The sequence below is a fragment of the Orbicella faveolata genome, unplaced genomic scaffold, assembly GCF_042242905.1.
Source record: "Orbicella faveolata isolate gen_17 unplaced genomic scaffold, um_ofav_v1 contig_46, whole genome shotgun sequence".
Classification (NCBI taxonomy): Eukaryota; Metazoa; Cnidaria; class Anthozoa; order Scleractinia; family Merulinidae; genus Orbicella; species Orbicella faveolata.
Window position 1 is genome coordinate 18,736,855 of NW_028301576.1, and position 18,146 is coordinate 18,755,000.

Sequence of the window (18,146 nt, forward strand, 5' to 3'; positions counted from 1 at the left end):
GTTTTTGAGCCCTTGGTAAGGGGTGGGTCGTTCAATTTTCAGCTACCCATGGAGGTGGGTCATCCTGTTTTATAACAGGAACTGGCACACATTTGAAACAATCGACAACATAGGTTACTCCCTCCAGTTCCAAAGGACGAAAACTTTTCGAGCCGTGTTTGAAAAAGTACGCTTGGCTGGTGCACAATAGAGATGACAATTTCATGTAAAATCGGTACGAAAGCTAAGAAGGCTAACGGATTAAGCAAGGAGTCCCAAGGCAGAAATTTTCAAAACACTGTGCTCTGTTGACATGCTGGTCTTCAAGAACAGCAAATGGCCAACTTGTGTCTACATGCTATTTGTCTTCAAGGGTACGGGACACATGTTCATAGATCTGGGACTCGTAGTTAACTGGCTAACCCTCAGGACCAGGCGTTCCCCCGCCCCTGCCCAGGACCCACTACAGTTCTGGAGGCCTAGTGTGAAACGTTAAAGGTCAAGTTTTCTTAGAGTTTACAGACATGACTTAAAAGTTGCAACAGTAAAATGATATTACTTTTAGATGATTTTGTGTTATTATTATTATTTAGAAATAAATCTGAAACGTAAATAATACCACAATTTCATACACAAAATGTGATTTTGTAGGATTATGCAACCAAAAATGTCATGTTTTATAGCGGGGTGAGTCATGTTATTTTCAGCCCGCATTTAGGGGTGGGTCACTCAGTTTTGTGCCAAATGGGAGGGGTGGGTCAGGTGTTTTCTAACCACCACATTTTCAAATGCTTCTGCCCACCCCACCTCACCCCCATGTACTTTTTGACCAGTCCCTACGATTGTTTATTGGATACCAAAATCGTAAGGAGCAGTGACCCAATCTCCTCACAAATATTGAGGTTTTAAATGGGTATATTTATTACTCTCAAAAAGGTAAGCTAAGCTACGCTTAATCACTACAACAACTGACTTACAATCCAATTTGCGCGACAATTCAGTATAGCACAGATTCAAAATATCAAGTGTTAAAATCTATTTTAACAAGGATTCTGGATTAGTTTCTGGATCGACGTTGAAATGATAAATAGCAAAGGAACATTACAAAACATTTAGCATTTTCTATTCTTCTTCAGTTTTTTCTCAATAACCAGATTAGCGGCCATTAGACAGGCGAAAACTGTCAACACCATCTTGGGTTTAACCTCTACCAGGTCATCGGGCAACGCGTAGGTAGCAGCACCAATCTTTCGTGCAACACTCAAGGCGTATTTGGCATTTCTGTGTTTGTCCTGACAAACAAGACGAACGCAATTGGTATTTTATCGACTTGCCAGTGATCTATAGTAAAATATCTTAAGATAATTGGATTAATCTTACTAAACACTTGAAATCTTTTAGATTTAACGGAATCTGTTTGTAGGCTATTTGTAAAAGAAAGGAAAGAAACTTGTTCATCTTGACAATTCCACGGGGTTTTACAACTCATCATTACTAGCCAATTAGACTTTCAAAACGTCTGTTCAAATATTTTCTCATCGCACGTATATAGGTCAAAACCAGGAGCCATAATCGGGGACGGAGACCGTAAGCGCGCGCCATTTCTGGTATTGGGGTTGTCCCCATGATATGGGACAATAATTCTATTTTTAGAACAAATTGCGCCATCGCCTGCGGCACACGCGCATACATGCTGCGAGGATTTTTGCGGATGTCGCGTGGGGGAAACGGCGTCTGAAATTCCCGAAATTTTTCATGTTTTTGCCCCACAACTCAACGCGTTTACGTCCGTTGGAATTTTGCTTAAGTATTTTCGTCGTAAGCTGCTCCAGTTTGAGCGAAGTAAAACAGTGTCGAATTTAGGTATGTTCCGCTGTAAGCTTATATATATCGCCGACCAAGTTGTGTTCCGACGGATGCTTCTTTTACATGAGCTGTACATTACTACAATTTAAATTTCACATATGTTGAAGATTAACAGCTTTTCCATGACACAGCAAAAAACTAGCTGGATACATTTAGATATAGCAGAGCTTCAGGACTTCATAGTTTCCTAGATCCTCTTGCCACACGCTTGCGAGGAATTTGTCAGTCTCTCGCGACCGACAAGTGAAACAAAATAATTGCTAGTTTGAGTTTCGCTTGAATTGTAAGCAACGCTTGATGTTTCATCAAGGGCCAATAACTTTTATTTTACGTCCATAGATACTGCTCAGTTTTATTCGTGTAAAAATCCAGTAAATTCTCTGTTTTCGATGAATGAGAGCGCCCGCCGATGCGTGTTTTGTACAGTCAGTAAACATGACAAATTGTACTTCCGCCGCACTTTCGTGTGAAAGCGTACATCGAACTCAAACAATAACTCTATAGTTTTTAAATATGTTTAAGATTGATAAATGTTTGAGAACATATTTAAAGCTAAGCTGAAAATATGGGAATAAAGCAAAAATAATCAGCAAAGTTACGATGACGCTTTCTTTAATCAACTTGGAATAACGGTTTCGATTTTGTTGATCGAGTTATCAAAACTCCTTGTCTATTTTCATTTTTGCAGTGTAAAACTTCATTATGCTTATGTTGAAGAAACACACATGATGTTAGTAGCCTTTTTTGCGTTCGTGAAATTTGTTACAGCATCTCAGCACAAAAGATAACGAAAGAAATCTTTGTCAAGATTTGTTGACAATTGAAAACACCGACTCGGAATTGAAAGTGCACGAGCTGCACTATGCAAATGAGCTAATTGTACGCGTCAGACTTTCCTTTCAAAAACTTTTGCAAACTCACCAAACAAGCAGAGACAATAAGAAACCATCAAAACAGGTTTTGTTATGATTAAGCATTGTCTGAGAAACTCACAAATTAACTCGATACCAGAGTAGAGAGTTTTCTTGCTATATTCTTAAGTCAGAGCTGAACGCAAAAACATACGCGTAAGCTTACGACTAGCGTGAGCAGATCTTATTATTCATTCCCAGCGCGAGATTGAAGTCTTGTTTTCGACCCTGAAAACCCACCTTTTCCCTTAGCTCAGAGCATAAAACTACATATAAGCGCCCTGGTTCGTATTCCTTGCCTTATTCCCTGCCACCGCTGTGAAAAATCTGCAAGACAATCTCGCAACTCTCACCATTTGATCAGGCAACGTGACAACATCCACGCGAGAGCCCCCGACATGTGCGTGAATCCGCGCGGATATATGACGTCAGGATGGCGCAATTTGTTCTAAAAATAGAAAAATTGTCCCATATCATAGGTGCGCGCGAATCCCGAGACTTACGGTCTCCGTCCCTGATTATGGCTCCTGGTCAAAACATAAAAAGTTGAAAAAGATTGTGAACATTATGGTAGAAATAAAGGCAAACCCTCTGGACGCGTAACCCATTATAATCTCCACTCTGTGGCATTTCCAGTATTTTTGGAATGACGTTTTTCAATTTGGTTGCAATCCTTAAATTTCAACATTTCGGGGGGGGCATACCTTATTGATTCTACAACCGTATGGTACAAGCACACCCCCCCTCCCTTCCCCACCCCTTGAAAAATCCTGGATTCCCCCTGGTATTGCTGTAAGTTCCTGATGCTTTACAAAATACTTGTAACATTCACATTTGTGGATCAGGATAACCAGCCAGATGGAAACTTATTACTTATCATGATGTCAGGTGGTTCTTACTTTTGAGTCTATGGATAAAACCCTAGTGTGTGACCATTCAAATGAAAGCTTTTGAGCATAGCTTTCATATGATACTGTTTGTTATGCTGTTCTTCTACATTTTAAGTCTGTGGATAAAACCCTGGCTTGTGACGTTGAACTGAAAGCTGTTTTTGAGAAATTTAATCTGGTGATGTTTGTCTTTCAACAGAAATGAGAAAAACCCCGTTCAACTTTTAAAATTGTAATCTGCTGCAAAACAAGACTTGAGACACAGGCGCAATCTTTTGCTCTTTCCATTTATGTTGTCTTCAATAATTTCTTTTTTTCGAAAAGAAGGAAGGGATTTAATTGAAACGCTTTTTTCTTATTCTTTTTTCTTCAAAAAATGGCTTTCAAGACACGCACCAGCTTGTTGACCCTTGTTCTGTGTGTTTCAGCCACTCGGAGGTGGATTGTGCTTTCCATTGTGCATGTGTGAAAGAGTTAACAGTTCCTCCTCAGTTCAGTTGTTTAAAGAAGCTCAGTCACGGTATTTTGAGCTATTTTGGCCAGGAACAAAATTACCTTTAAATTATAGAAAACCTGAAAATAATAGTGTATTAAAATAGAAAAACACCAACGACATAACGATAAGCCAAAACGGAACAAGGATGGTTAAGGATGGAGAAGATTGACAGCGATTACAAACGACGAACTTGAAAAATTTGGGCTAAGTTTCTCTAGACGCGCAAACCGTGACGTAGCTTCGTTAAGTATCATTACTTACCTCTTCACTAGAGCCCTTGGCCACCATATCGTACTTCACGGTGCCGGGTTTGATAGCATCAACTAAATCCAGAACAGGCAGGCTGCTACTGATGCTAAGATCCTGGAAGTTTGTGATCCTGCTTGATTTGCCTGCCTCTTGCAACTACAAAACAATCACACAGAGTCCAGTATTGGAAATGCCACGACGCGAGGTTTAACGTTTTCTACTTCTAGCAGAGAAACTAGCTTAGAGATTCAACATTTACAGCCATGTTGCAAATTTATAATTGCTAAAATGCACGCGCTCATTTGTATAACACGCGTACACAAGATTTCTAATATAGAGTAGTGTGGCCAACATAATCAATGCAACATACGTGCGGTGCATGATGGAAAGGTTGGATGTAACACCGTCGAATATGCAACGCTTTCCTTTATTCTGATTGATTGTATTTTCTATGGCATGGTAGAAAGTAGTATATACAGAGGATATTACATGCCCGCTCGTGGATACGGATTTTATCTTCGAGTGTTCAACTCGATATCTCACTCGTTCGCTGCGCTCACTCGTGAGATATTGAGTTGAACATAGTAACGACGACGTTTTTGACGATTTTCCGAAGATTTCCGACCACTTTCCGAAGATTTCCGAAGATTTTCCAAAATCGTTGCGAAGGCCAGACGAACGCTTCCGAACATTTTCCGAAGATTGCCGAAGACGACCGAAGAAGATCCGAAGATGTTTCGATCATACATCAACAAATTTAAGTGTAGTTAAAGGGACAAAAGAAAAATGTTATCAAAAAGGAATATTTTCACAGTGTGAAAGATAAAAATTGTATCTTCACTGCGCGCGATGAAGATATGATTTTTTAATAAAAGGAAAAATCCTGGTATTTCACTGGTGTTTATATAATAAATTTTGATACATAAAAGTAGACAAAAACATTTCTTTTGTTCCGAATCGAAGTTGTTCTTATTCTCTGGTCTCGCCTTTATAAGTCTCATCTCCCCCTTTCTTTTCTTTCTGCCTTTGTCACTTGATTTCGCCTTTTTTTCGAGCCAGAGAAGTCTCGACCTAACCATCTAAGGAGATGGAAAACATGACAGGTATGCGAGAAATATTGGCCACCAATGGCTAATTCCCTCTATGAGACGTGCCTGCAGGGAATCGTGGTAGTTGTATTCATATTTTGATGAATACAACTACCATGATTCCTGCAGGCGTGTCTCATAGAGCGAGTTTACCATTGTTTTCTGCAAAGCGCTCTTGTGCGTAGTTACTTATAGAAGTAACGTTACTAGACTCTATATGGCGTCATCGTGACTCCAACCTGAGACAAACGTTGTTAGTTTTGCCTTTCCTTCAAGTTTTAAAGCTAAAAGGTAAGTTAAATCCTATACAAAGCAGAGAGAGGCCCAAGCCGCCAGAAATTCCTGAGGCTCGTTTCTCGAAAGCCCCGGAAACTTTTCGGGCCCTTAAAGCCATTTTTAGTTCATCTGTATCTAAAAACAGAGAAGCGTGTACCTCTGAAACGTCTTGCAGGAAGGGAACCTCTGTTCATATTAATAATATGTGAATAAAACAGCTCTGTAATCATAAGGTTCGAGATTTTTCTACGGCTTTCCGGGTACGAAAACTTTTCGGGACCTTCGAGAAACGGTCCCCTGGTTTCCTTAAAATGAAGTGGTTAGGAGTATGGTTATTTTCCGTACACAGGATGTTAGTCAAATTTACATCAAACACATTTTAGTCCTTTTGTGCCGAGAATTTCCGAAAATCCAGTTATACAACGGCTACTACTTGGTGTATAAGACACAGTTGGCCTAAAACAATAAAAACAAAAGAACGAGGAAAATGCTAGAAACAATAGGTTTCTCGTTCTTTCGTCCTTTTGTTCTCTATCGTTTAGGCCAACTGTGTGAAAAAGAGGCACTTCAAGAGTTTAATGTCTTGTTTTAGAACATAACACAATGATGTCAGCCATTGTTAGAGGCCAAAGCACTCGATCCAGCACGCTACCCATCAGCCACCAATCGCGCTGCCCCTTCCATGAAACTTTACCTCCAGTAACTTACCTTGTTATTAACCCAGTTGATAATGTCCTTGTCTTCAATCTTTGTGCCATCTGGAGTCAGCTTTGAGAGCAAGGCAAGAGTGTACGCCCTCATCTGTTGCCAAACAATAGCTGTCAAAGTAAAAACGCTTGCGTTGCAGTAGATGAAAGAGTTTTCTTTCCTCTCAAAAATGGTATCTAAAAAGTTAAGGTTTCGGACCTTCGGGCGTAACCTCCCAGAATAAGACCTTCTTGAGTACCCCCCGGGGAGAGGGGGGCTGTTTCCACTTACCTAGAGTCAGTGTTTCGTTGCCATTATAAATATCTTGCCCTCCAATCCCGACCAGTGAAAAGTTCATTTCTTTCCCTCTGCCAATCTCCAGTGCGCAGTTACAGTTCTCTAATTGTTCCATCTTCTCACGATTGTGTTTGTAAGGTGGTCTGTATACTTTCCTTTTCACAATCCCTGGCTCAATGATGTCAAACACCTATGAGAGAGATTTCAAATTAAAACCTTCTTGTAATTTAAGGTAATTTCTGTACATCAGAAAAAAAATGACTTAAAATATCGAAATGTAATTGCTTAAACGGGTCGCTTCAACAAAAACAAAAACAACAACAACAACTATTTTATTTTGCTAGATTTACAAAAAAAATTAACAGCATAAAAAAAAACAGTTAACTTAATTAGGCAAAAAATTACTCAGAACAGCATACAGGGAATTACTGGAAAAACCACTTAGTACTGCAGCTGATATTGCTTGTACAGCGGTAAGTTTGAAGGAAAAACATAATTTGGCGGGATGCGGAATAAACAGCACAACACTCAATCGAGAATAACTCTAGAAATATTAAAGCAGTTTTCTTCAAACTTGGCACCAGCAATGTACATCACAAAAGAAACAGAATGACAGCTAGTATGTTGTTGCCATGGCAACACTCTTGGCTCCAGTCTCTTTCTGTGAAAAACCAAATATTTCCATTTGCAACCTTCTTAAGTGGGACAGAGGGTCTTGCTTGGAACACACATGGTTCCTATATTGTCTTAACTCTCCCCATTAGATTGTTGGGGGTGGATGATCCTCGTTTAAGATAAAATCTGGGAATTTTAGTCTTAATTAAAACAGAACCAGCGGCATAACTGTTGTCATGGCAACGACACGACTGGTGCCATTTTGTTCCTTTTGTGATGTACATTTCTGGTGCCAAGTTTAAAGAACACTGCTTTAATATTTCTAGAGTTATTCTCGATTGAGTGTTGTGCTGTTTTAGTGGAACCACTTATGACGTCATCACTTTCCTCATTTGCGTAATACAAAAACGTAAATATCACTAAAACGAAAAAAGATAGTCCAAAAAGGGAAAGCCATTCTTCTTTACTTTGCAAAGCCTTTCAAATAAGCAGCGATTATTTTTTACTTCATAGGCACTTTAAAGGAGCTACGTCACGGTTTGCACATCTTGAAACGTTTAGCCTAAATTTTTCAAGTCCGTCGTTTGTAATCCGAGTTGATCTTCTCCATCTTAAAACATCGTTGTTCCTTTATGGTTTATTATTATCTCTTTGTTGTTTTTGTGTCTTGGTAAACTTTTATTTTCAGGTTTTGTTCAATTTAAAGGTAATTTTGTACGTGGCCAAAATACCTCAAAATAACAAGACTGAGCTCCTTTAATATTCTGGTTCAAGCTACAGCTATTTAGGAAAAATGATATATTTACATCCAGCAAGACTATTCCATTGCGAAGATCGGTGTAAAGATAGTTGACATATGGGGTGACGCCAATACTGTTCATCCAATTACGAAAGGCTGTAAAACAAATCGGAATCAAACATCACAGCAAAGTTCTATAGAACTCACCAGAAAGTGGTTACTTTTATATGCTGTTATTGTTTTAATTATTCTTATGTATTTTGTAATAATTATTATGCAAGCGAGGCTGGAGGTGACCTTGCTTTGAAACAGACCTCTCTGCTTTTCTCATTTAAATGCCAAGTAGTTAGCATAAGAACAACTTGATTTACACAACAAAAACAGTAAGGTCTGTATCAAAACAAGGTCACCTCTAGCCTTGCTGCCATTCAAAGGCCAGGTCACTAAAATAGTCTATTCATTCTAGGAGCTTCCTGAAAACAACTGCAGTGTGAGAGGAGTTTCCTGCCTCCACTGACAAAAATTTCTTCCAACCTCGCTGGCGACGGCTGAATTTCTCGCTTCCTAAATTGCATCACCCGTCTTTATCTCCACACAGAATATTTTCAACATTGCTGATCCTAGTTAATCTTATACCCAGACCCTGTCTGACGTTGTGGAAGATTTGTGCTGAGTGGTTTAAAACTCAATTAAGCTAACCCAGGATTAGCGAGAATTTTGATTTCAGTTTTGTAACTTTTCGTTGAGGTTTTCTGTTCTATTGTTTTTCCTTCAGTTTTGAGCTTGATTAATTTCAAACTACGCAAAACATAAAGCAGTCAAAAAAAATTATACAACAAAAATTAGTACTTCGATGAATTTTTCATCAACCCGGCCCTGGGGTAGAGACCCCTAGTAGAATGCTGGACTTGTGTCACGTTTAAACTTAATTAGTAGCCTTGTTACTATAGGTCTCTCAGCTGTAACTCAGTTGATCTGAGGAATATCAGGGATTTAAACCCAACAACAAGTTGGGGACTTCACTTTTTTCATTGCCCTATGCCCATTACTACTGAATTTAACCTCTTATATTGACAATTTTAAGTTAAGCTTTTGATTTTGAGATTAAAATCTCGTGTTACTTTCAGTCAACACCGTGATTGTATTTACTAACTTCTCTCTTCTCTGGTCTCTTCTTTAGGATCCTCGTCATTCGAATCCAATGGAGGCAAACAGTGGTAATGGTTAAACAAGTTCGCTACAAACGCCATGTTTAACTTTGGATCACCAGCAACGACATCCTGGAGGAAAAACAAACCATGTTGTGAGAAACCAGTCATGGTATCCATGATTGATTGACTGATTGATTGATTGATTGATTGATTGATTGATTGATTGACGGACAGACTGATTGACTGACTGACTGAATGACTGACTGAATGACTGACTGAATGACTGACTGAATGACTGAATGAATGACTGATTGGCTGACTGACTGACTGACTGACTGACTGACTGACTGAGACTGACTGGCTGACAGACTGAATGACTGACTGATGATTGATTGATTGATTGATTGATTGATTGATTGATTGATTGATTGATTGATTGATTGATTGACTTGTTGGGTAGATTAGATAAAACTGACAAGGTACTTATTCTATTCAAGGTTATCAAGTAACCTATGGCTCAGCTTTTTAATCGCTTTTTACCTTATTGACTAAATATGAGAAAAACATTCTGCTTATAGAAAGGTTCCAGCCATAGTGAGACTAAAATGATAGGGCTTACTGAAAAAATTTGCATCCGAAGAGAGCAATGTTTTATTTGAAGTCGCTGCTTTTAGAAAGTCATTACTTTCGCACTACTTCCGGCACTTGCTAACAACTCTTTCATGATTTTATCTCAACTTTCGGGGGGCGGGGGAGTGGGTGTTTGCTAATTTTGAAGATTCTCTCGCGGTCAAATTAAATATGAGGTAATAAAACAGCTTACCTTGGGCCGCACGAATTTCTTGCAGCCAATGCTGTCTGCCATCATTAGCGTTCTCGCCGCTCTCTTGCTGGGATTTTGTTCCTACGATCCAGACCCCATCGCATTCAGCGTGTAAAATGTATGGTAAAGTTAACTAACAGCGTACTACAACTTCAATTATAGTAGTAGCTCTTTCTAGGAATGTGAGCTCTGGCGAAAGCAAATCAAGGAAAAAAATGTTTGGACTAAACGCTAGGAGTGGTGCCAGAATTTTCGGTTTGTCATTTAAGTGCCCCGTACCCGGTCGATTGTCGATAAAACTGCAGGAAAAGACCATATGATTCCTTATTTTTCTTTTTATTCCTTAAAAACAACCAATACATATCTATTTTAAGAAGCTTTCATAGGTTAACTAAAGATGAACCTAATCAATAGGCCTGCTCCCGATGTATGATCTGTTGAAGCCCCGATATCTTTTTTCGGGTTAAACATGCAATTGCCAAATTAACCAGTTGGTCAGTTTCTTGTTAGCTCTCCGTACAATGATTTAAGTTCTACCTCGGCAGCAGGTAAATAAAATGAAACCAAGGAAGGAAATATTAATTATAACGTGTAACGTGTATCCGAGTTTAGGGTAAGGGAAAATTTCTTCGTTTCTTGCTCTGACCGTTGATATCGTTTTATTTGTTTCCAAAATGCAAACACTCTTCAGTCAATAGGTGAAAGGTCTTTCCAAATATCGATTGCCATGCAAGAAATTGATTCTTTACCTACATTAGTTCTTAGTCTAGACTTTAACACTTTTTCCGTGGCTACATAGCCTCATCTAAACACAAGAGGGGTTGGGAAAATTCAAGGGTTTGCATAACTTTCGAGAATTCTCCCAACCTCCCAAGTGTTCAGATATATGAGGCTATGTAAACATTGCAAAAGTACTCTTTTGCTTTTATAAAGTATTTCTCAAAAATACGCGCGAATTTAAGACGTCACGACCGTGTTTTCATACTCTCATCTAAACACACCTATCAACCAATGTGAGCGCGCGTAGTATCTCAGTTGTTTTATGAAGCTGTATATGTTGCGTTGAACCAACGAATATTACTAGCTTGACGAAAGATGCATTAATACTTGAAAAGAAAATATCCACTATTCTCGTACCTGTATGACACTGCTGTCCACTGCATCCGGATCAATGCGCTTTAGCAGCACCCTGAGAAGATGAAAGTAGCATTCCGAATCCTACCAAGGATGAAGAATTTACCGCATTAGAAAACGTTCTCCAGAGGTAACAGAACGCATACACAGAAGTCAGCCTGGGGCGGGGGGGGGGGGGGGAAGACTCCCATCTGAAAAGGACGGGTGTGCTTGTCGTATCTTTTGGAGGGTAAAAAAACGGTTTTGGTATCTATTAGGGTGGTCAGCCTCAAAAGGTCGACAGGGGAAGCTTTTGCAGTATCTTTTAGGGTATTGAGCAAAACAAATATATCAGGAGATAATGTGTTGTTTTAGAATTGGTTCCTCTTAGAGGTGAAAATAATTTCAAGCCACGCCCACAAAACAGGATCTTGGTACCTCTTAGGGATTTCCGACGAGCACCCCTGCTCTTTTTTGAACGCTTTTACCTTGACATCATCACTAAAGTTTTCCACTCGTCGACCGCAACCTGCTTGTTCTAATTGGTAGTTGAACCATCTCAGCAAAATGTCCTCTGGTGGTAGCGCCATCAGGTCGTTCAACGATTCGTCATCGGACAAGAGAGCGACCATCTCTGGCACGTTACTCAAGGTGATCTTGGCAAACAAGCCGAGCTACATTCAAAGGTAAAACACATTATTGGACATTATTAGGGCAGTTTTCAGCTGAGTGTCGTAAAATCAAAACCAAAGTAAGCACTCTGGTCAATCACAAAAGACAGAAACAATCCAGTGAACCAATCAAGACTGAACGCAATTACATGTAGCTAAGAACAAGCTCGGGAAAACGTGGTCGAGGTAGTCACGCTTGGTTTTGGTTTCACTTCTGATTGGATGACAAAGTGGCACGAGTATCCCAAGCCAATCGCTTGGTCAATACGGCAAGCATTCTACAACACACTCAGAAGCTTACTCTAATGATCTGCCACAGGAAACTCAGCACAAGGTGAGTGGTTCCCTTTTCAAGGTCCTCGGCTCCAATGTTAACTAAACTGCATCCAATGGAGCGCGCTGAATTCAGAGCCAGCGTCAGATTCTCACGAAATGCTGTTAAATCTCTTTTTGACTTTGGTTTGGTGATGGCACGCTCGTCAACAGTCTCAGGCACGGCCACGTTGATCATTTTACTGAAAGAAAAAAAGGCATTTCATCTTTATTGAGCAATTTTCTACTGATTTGAAGACAACTCCGATTGACCTAACTGCCCAGGAAGAATGTCTTCCTTTGAATGGTTGGACCTTCATGTCTGTGAAGGAAGGACTGTTGTATTACGCTTGAGAGGCGGCTGGACGTTACAAAAGAATATCCTGAACGAGAAAAGCGACGAAAAGAAACATGTGGAACAAATCGATAAAACGTCTTACACGGCCTGACTCTAGACCCATTTTGATCCTTCGCGAAAACATCCATGCAACGCACGTGGAAAGATTATCCGCGGAAGAACTAGGTACCATGTCTAAAAATAATTTAAGATGAAAAAAATAAGGCTTATATGGGGGATACACTCTCTTACTTTGATCTTTTCTTGTATAAACTCACCATAAAATTATACCATCCTTGATCTTTGTAAAGATTTCCTGGCTTGTTGAATCGATAGGTAAATAGGTCTTAAATTCTTCGTCGTCCTTCAGTGATGTTTTGATCCAGTCTACGAAGGCGACCCGCTCTCCTTCAGAATACGAATGCCTTGTGCCTGCCGCCGAACTTTCTGATGTCCCTCCCGAAATCTCAAGTTGTTCTCTCCTTCGGATTAAGTTCATAAACTCTGAGCCTGCAGATTTCTTGCTGTATGTCTTATAAATCTGAAAAGAAAAGACCTTGGCTTTTCATTGTGTCCGGCCGAGGAGTACAAATCGATAGTCGCCCCAGTGGTTCAATACAACGCTTTGCATTGACAAAATGAAATATTTTCCTTGAAATATTTTACAAAGTTTAAAAACGATTTTAAAAAGTCCTTTTTGAAAAAGTCAAAATTGTCTTTTAACATGACAAATTTTGAAGAAAATGTTATTTAGAATACATTACTTGCAAAAAAAGTTCGGACTATTTTAATTTTGGGCACAAAAAGTGCACGAAAATAAAACCATCCGAAATTTTTAAGCATCCGAAATATTTACAGTGCAGCATAAAATGAGTTACTTTATGGAGCGAACTCAACGCGAGACACTGCTCGAGATACGCCGAGAGAATTTGTGTTATTGTTTCGTCGGTGTATTTGTAAAACCTTGAGAGTAAAGTAAAACAATCATTTTACAGATGTTGTTTCAGTATAATTCGTGTTTTATTGGCGCAAATTTATTTTCGGCTTGTTACAAATCCGTTTTGCTCCGTAATGGGGATACATTTTATTTTCGCTGTTTTCAGGAAGCAGCCCACACCACCCCTTTCAAAACATAGTTATGTTACCTGTTAACTTAAATGGAAAGTAATTATCGTTTTCTTCATTTTGGTGAAAATTTGGTGTAGTCACCTTAAGCTGGGATCTCTGTGACTATTCCGAGCGTTTGGTGGCCGTGAAGGTATTGTGCCCACTAGTGGATGAGTTGCTCAATTCTCGAGCCCGATTTCCTTCAAAATGTTTTGATATTGCCAGGAGAAGACAGACTTGGAACAAAGAGTCATCTGTGCTGTGCAGGTTACACCTGCTCCAATAGCAGGTGAAAAGTGGAATTTTTATTGCATCTAATCTTTAAGTTTATTTTCGTCACAATTTGTTATCATTTGTGTTAGAATCCAAATTACTGAAAAACACTGAGGCGCAGAATTTTTTTATTGAAAGTAGCTTCATAGATCAAGTAAGTTACGCATAACTGCTGATTATTTTACAAATGAGAACCAGTTTATGAAAAAATACCCAATGCCAACCCTCAAAAGACGAAAACTTGCAGAACAATATAAATTTCCGGCATATCGGTCAATTGATGTCATAGAAAGCAAGTTACAAAACTATAATCTTTCCTAAACTGTGTAAGCTCAATATATTATCAGTTAATCGTACGCGTAAATGGAAATGTGCTAGAATGCTTATTACTTCAAACAATGACAACAATGTTAAGGGCGTCCAGGGGGGTTCCAGTGTCAGAACTAAAACCTTTAAGTAATTAACAAGACACATCTTCGCAGCTGTTCCAATTCTGATTTCTCCGCCCTCTAACAAAAAAAATACTTGAGAACAATTTAACACTCACCTTCAAAAATTCATTGAAGTCGATCTTTCCGTTCTCGTCTTTATCAGCTTCGTCGATAATATTGCGTACTTGATAGCCAGGTATATCTTCTCCAAGAGCTTTCATGGCTTTTCCGATCTCGCTAGCCGTGATGAAGCCATTACCATCCAAGTCAAACTTAATGTGAAGATAAAAAGTAAAGCAAAATTAATGGTTTGACTCTTGGGAGCTTCCAACCAATTTATTAATATATGTGACAATTTCAATATAAAGAATCAGCAGAAACAGCCGCAAACTATAAAATATGCTGAGTATTGAATTGTGCAACATTGCAAGTGACATAAAGTAATAATTAGTCTTCAGAGAAGCTATTTTAACTTCGGTCTGTCCTCAACATTGATAGCGACCTTAAAGAAAAAAAAAACATTTGTACGGTTAATTGCCTCTAAGATATCACCATTTGTTTTATTTTGCTTCAGCCACATAGCCTTAAGCGAAAAAGTATTTTGATCATGAAACTTCTGACGTCCAACAACAGTATGAGTTATAATATTGCGTTACACGATCTTTATTTGCATAAAAACGCCATATCAGTTTCATCTAACGCAAGCTACGGATGAGTGGCCTCTGTCACTCAGAAGATCATTCCAAATCTCAATCAAAGAAAAAATTTTAGCAGACCGCCTCGCGTTTTCTCAAAAAGCAGAAAGTGAGCGAAAGAAAACCACTCGATTTTAAACTTCTAATTAAGAAAAGTTTACCTCGTTGAATGACTTTCGAATCTCATCCTCCTCCTCAAACGAGACATTAGGATCAGCCATTTTGAAAACAAGCAGTGCAAATAATACTTCTCTTGCAAAGAAAGCACAAGGGACAACTAAGTGCAGATCAAAAGAAATTCTGCGGTCTGTCTTTTAGAAGGCAGCGCGGAGTTCTAGGAAGCTTATAAGCAAAGCACTCCTAGTGGTCAACAGTCACTATCTGTGACCAAATTTGGTCATCGTAAAGTACCCATCGCGGATTTACTAAGATTGTTTTTCCGTTTCCCGGCGCCTTTGTGCTTTGCTAGGGAGAAGGGCATTAAATATTAACTGCCTCAAATCGGCTTATTTTACTATTTACGTTTCCATCGGAGATCTTCTATTTTTGAGCGCTTGGCATTTTATACAAAGTTCTTTTGTGCCATGCCTGAGAATTCCACTACTCCGCAAATACAATTAAACTTTTGGGTAAAGAGAAACATTTTTCAGCCTCATTCGTTCCAGAGTTAAAAACCCTGTGAGAGTTGAATTTGATGAATGCTTAACATTGTGAAATTGAGTTTTGTTTCAAACTCCTGACACACATGTAAGCCGCGATCTTGTGAATTTAAAATATCAACCGTTGTGTTAATTGGGATACTAAGCCGCCATCCACTTAATAATTACTTTTGAAAGACAGTCTCCGTAAGTACTGTTTTGCGTCAAGTATTTCTGTGTTTGTTATCATTCAAGCTATTCTGAGCTTTTGTGCCCAATTGCCTGACATAAAAACAAAAGTAAACATCGATTGAATTAAATCGGCGAGTTAAAGTTAATGAATTCAGCAATTCCCGTATTGAAAACAGCAAGCGAAACACGGACTTAAGGGCTAAGCTAAGAAATGCAGCCGGGAATTTACACAGCTTAATTCAACATGTCATGGAAATAAAATCAAGTAAACGTTCCTAAATAGATAAAATGCGATAGAAAGTCGCGTCCTACTAAAATTTTGAGTCAGTAAACCATTGCTAATAGAAGGGACTGGTTATGAAGCCCTGCAAACATCAAAGATGCCAAGATTTATGTTGGAAGGTCCACGACCGTGCACAATCTTTTGTTTTGCGTTCATACACTATGCACGAATTAGGAAAACCAAAACGTTTCTATTGCTTAGTTCCTCGATCAGCAGTGAACAACTACTGTGTTTTGTGCAAGGTCAAGGCCAAAAAAGAAAACAAAAACATACAACAAAGAATTTTGTCGAGTTTCATAACCATTCCCCTCTATTAACTGGGAGTAAACATTGATAAGTTAGATCAAAAGCATATCATCTTGAACAAGGTGATATGCTTCTGGTTAGATAAAAGGAGTTTGATGAAATGTGAGTTAAGTGTACGGAGTTTGACAATGTGACTTCGCGTTATTTTTATCTTTTTTGGTACCTTCACAGTAGAAATAGCCTCTGAAAAACTGACATTACAGTTGGCTGGATAAAATCACCCGATTAATCGGCTTTTGAACAACTGCGTGCCACATAACACGGTCAGGAAAAAGAACGCGAAATGGCACTGCATAGGCAGAAATTACAAAAGACGGCTTTCTTATCAGGAAACAAATGCTCTGTGCTTTTAACTTCGTGAGTGGCCCAGTCAAGATTCCTTATTCATATTTTCGTTGACGCTTTTACGTTAAACTTTCATGAACTAAAAAAAATTCACACCTTTGCTTAATCTGTTATTTCTTGTGGTTTTTATGAAGACTCTGACTTTTTTACTAAAAGTAAAGTAACTGTAAAAGTAAGACCTTTTCACTCAGCTTTAGTGATACATTAAACTAACGCTTAAAAGGACGCGAGAAGGCGAACAAACTCTATCTATTTTCAGACTTTAAGGTCATTCCCCAGTATTGCATTGCGCCATGGATAGTAGAAGACTGGATTGGAAACGTACATCACGTGGGTAGATTTCTCATCGCCGATTGGTTGTTTCGTGCTTCAAGATGGCGTCTGATGTTCCCATCATAGTGGAAATTTGTGACGAAATGATGGCGAATATGTGGCGCAAGCCAGCCAAAATACAGGGTTTGTTGTCCTTTATTTTATTTTTTCCTCCGGTGTTAGTGGTAGTTAAGTTTTGACGTATATTTTTTCTCTTTGTTTGCTGTTTCACGGCGATGACGACCCTGCAAAGCCACAGTTGAACTTTCAAGGTAAGCATTTGTTACTGCTCATTGGTTTTATTTTTAGTTGTTTCTGAGAAAATCTACTCCCAAAAAATGAGCTCACCAGAGCCATACTCCCTATGTTAGACGACTGTTTTGGGACTCGTATATTGAAAAGGTCCTTGGTTATTTCTGTACAAATCTACGATAGAATGATTGTATGAAGATGAAATTGTGGCTTAGGCATAGTTGCAATAGTGTAAGAAGATAATTTACAACCGTAAATTTCGATTGAAAATGGCGAGGTTAAGAGTGTCAAGCAAGTTACTTGCGTGCATGGTGCGTGTAACATTACGTTGGAGAAGGTTGCACTCGATAAGGGTTTACTTCTAAAGAACCTGTGAAGCTTTTCTTTAGCATAATTATAGTAGTGATCCTTAACAGTAATAAAAACTAGTTAATCAAGTATCGTTTGACTTAAATCTAATACAGAGTAATAAATTAGGGAGACTATAATTAAAAAGTTATTAAAAACGAGCTTTAGAAAATAATTGAAGAATACAACAAGAAAACAATGCAAACACTAGCATTTGCAGTAAAATACATGTTCAAAAATAAATGTCCAAAATCTTAGTGCAAATTTTTTGCTTTGCTGCTATTATTTTCCTTGGCTCCAGTGTATGCATTCCTTTGTTTTCTTTTTATTTTATGTCACTCTTGTTACAGATCCTTAAGTCTAGGATTAGCTTGATAGTCTTGTCTGTGTTTATAAAGGTTTATAAAATTGTACACTATTTACATTTTTAGCTGAAATGGGGAGAATTGGAAGAAGAAGAAAGT

The 18,146-nt window shown here is 38.7% G+C and overlaps 1 protein-coding gene across 1 annotated transcript; it reads right to left on the reverse strand.

Annotated features, from left to right (window-relative positions):
- Positions 1-876: 876 nt before the first annotated feature.
- Positions 877-15,310, reverse strand: LOC110041235 (plastin-2-like). Its single transcript, XM_020746517.2, has 13 exons — positions 15,168-15,310; positions 14,428-14,583; positions 12,779-13,041; positions 12,153-12,366; positions 11,669-11,854; positions 11,205-11,285; positions 10,068-10,148; positions 9,247-9,373; positions 8,161-8,249; positions 6,734-6,929; positions 6,464-6,573; positions 4,404-4,547; positions 877-1,271 (listed from the first exon to the last, which is right to left on the reverse strand). The coding sequence occupies exons 1-13, from the start codon at positions 15,225-15,227 to the stop codon at positions 1,092-1,094; spliced, it is 1,887 nt and encodes a 628-aa protein (XP_020602176.1). The 5' UTR covers positions 15,228-15,310; the 3' UTR covers positions 877-1,091.
- Between the last annotated feature and the right edge of the window lie 2,836 nt (positions 15,311-18,146).

Bases quoted from the DNA above. Each gene is read 5' to 3' on its own strand.
- LOC110041235 (XM_020746517.2), bottom strand. From the start codon at position 15,227: ATGGCTGATCCTAATGTCTCGTTTGAGGAGGAGGATGAGATTCGAAAG. The intron at 14,584-15,167 runs GTAAACTTTTCT...CTTCACATTAAG, and splicing joins TTCGAAAGTCATTCAACGAG to TTTGACTTGGATGGTAATGG. The intron at 11,286-11,668 runs GTAAAAGCGTTC...CATCCTTGGTAG, and splicing joins ACTTTAGTGATGATGTCAAG to GATTCGGAATGCTACTTTCA.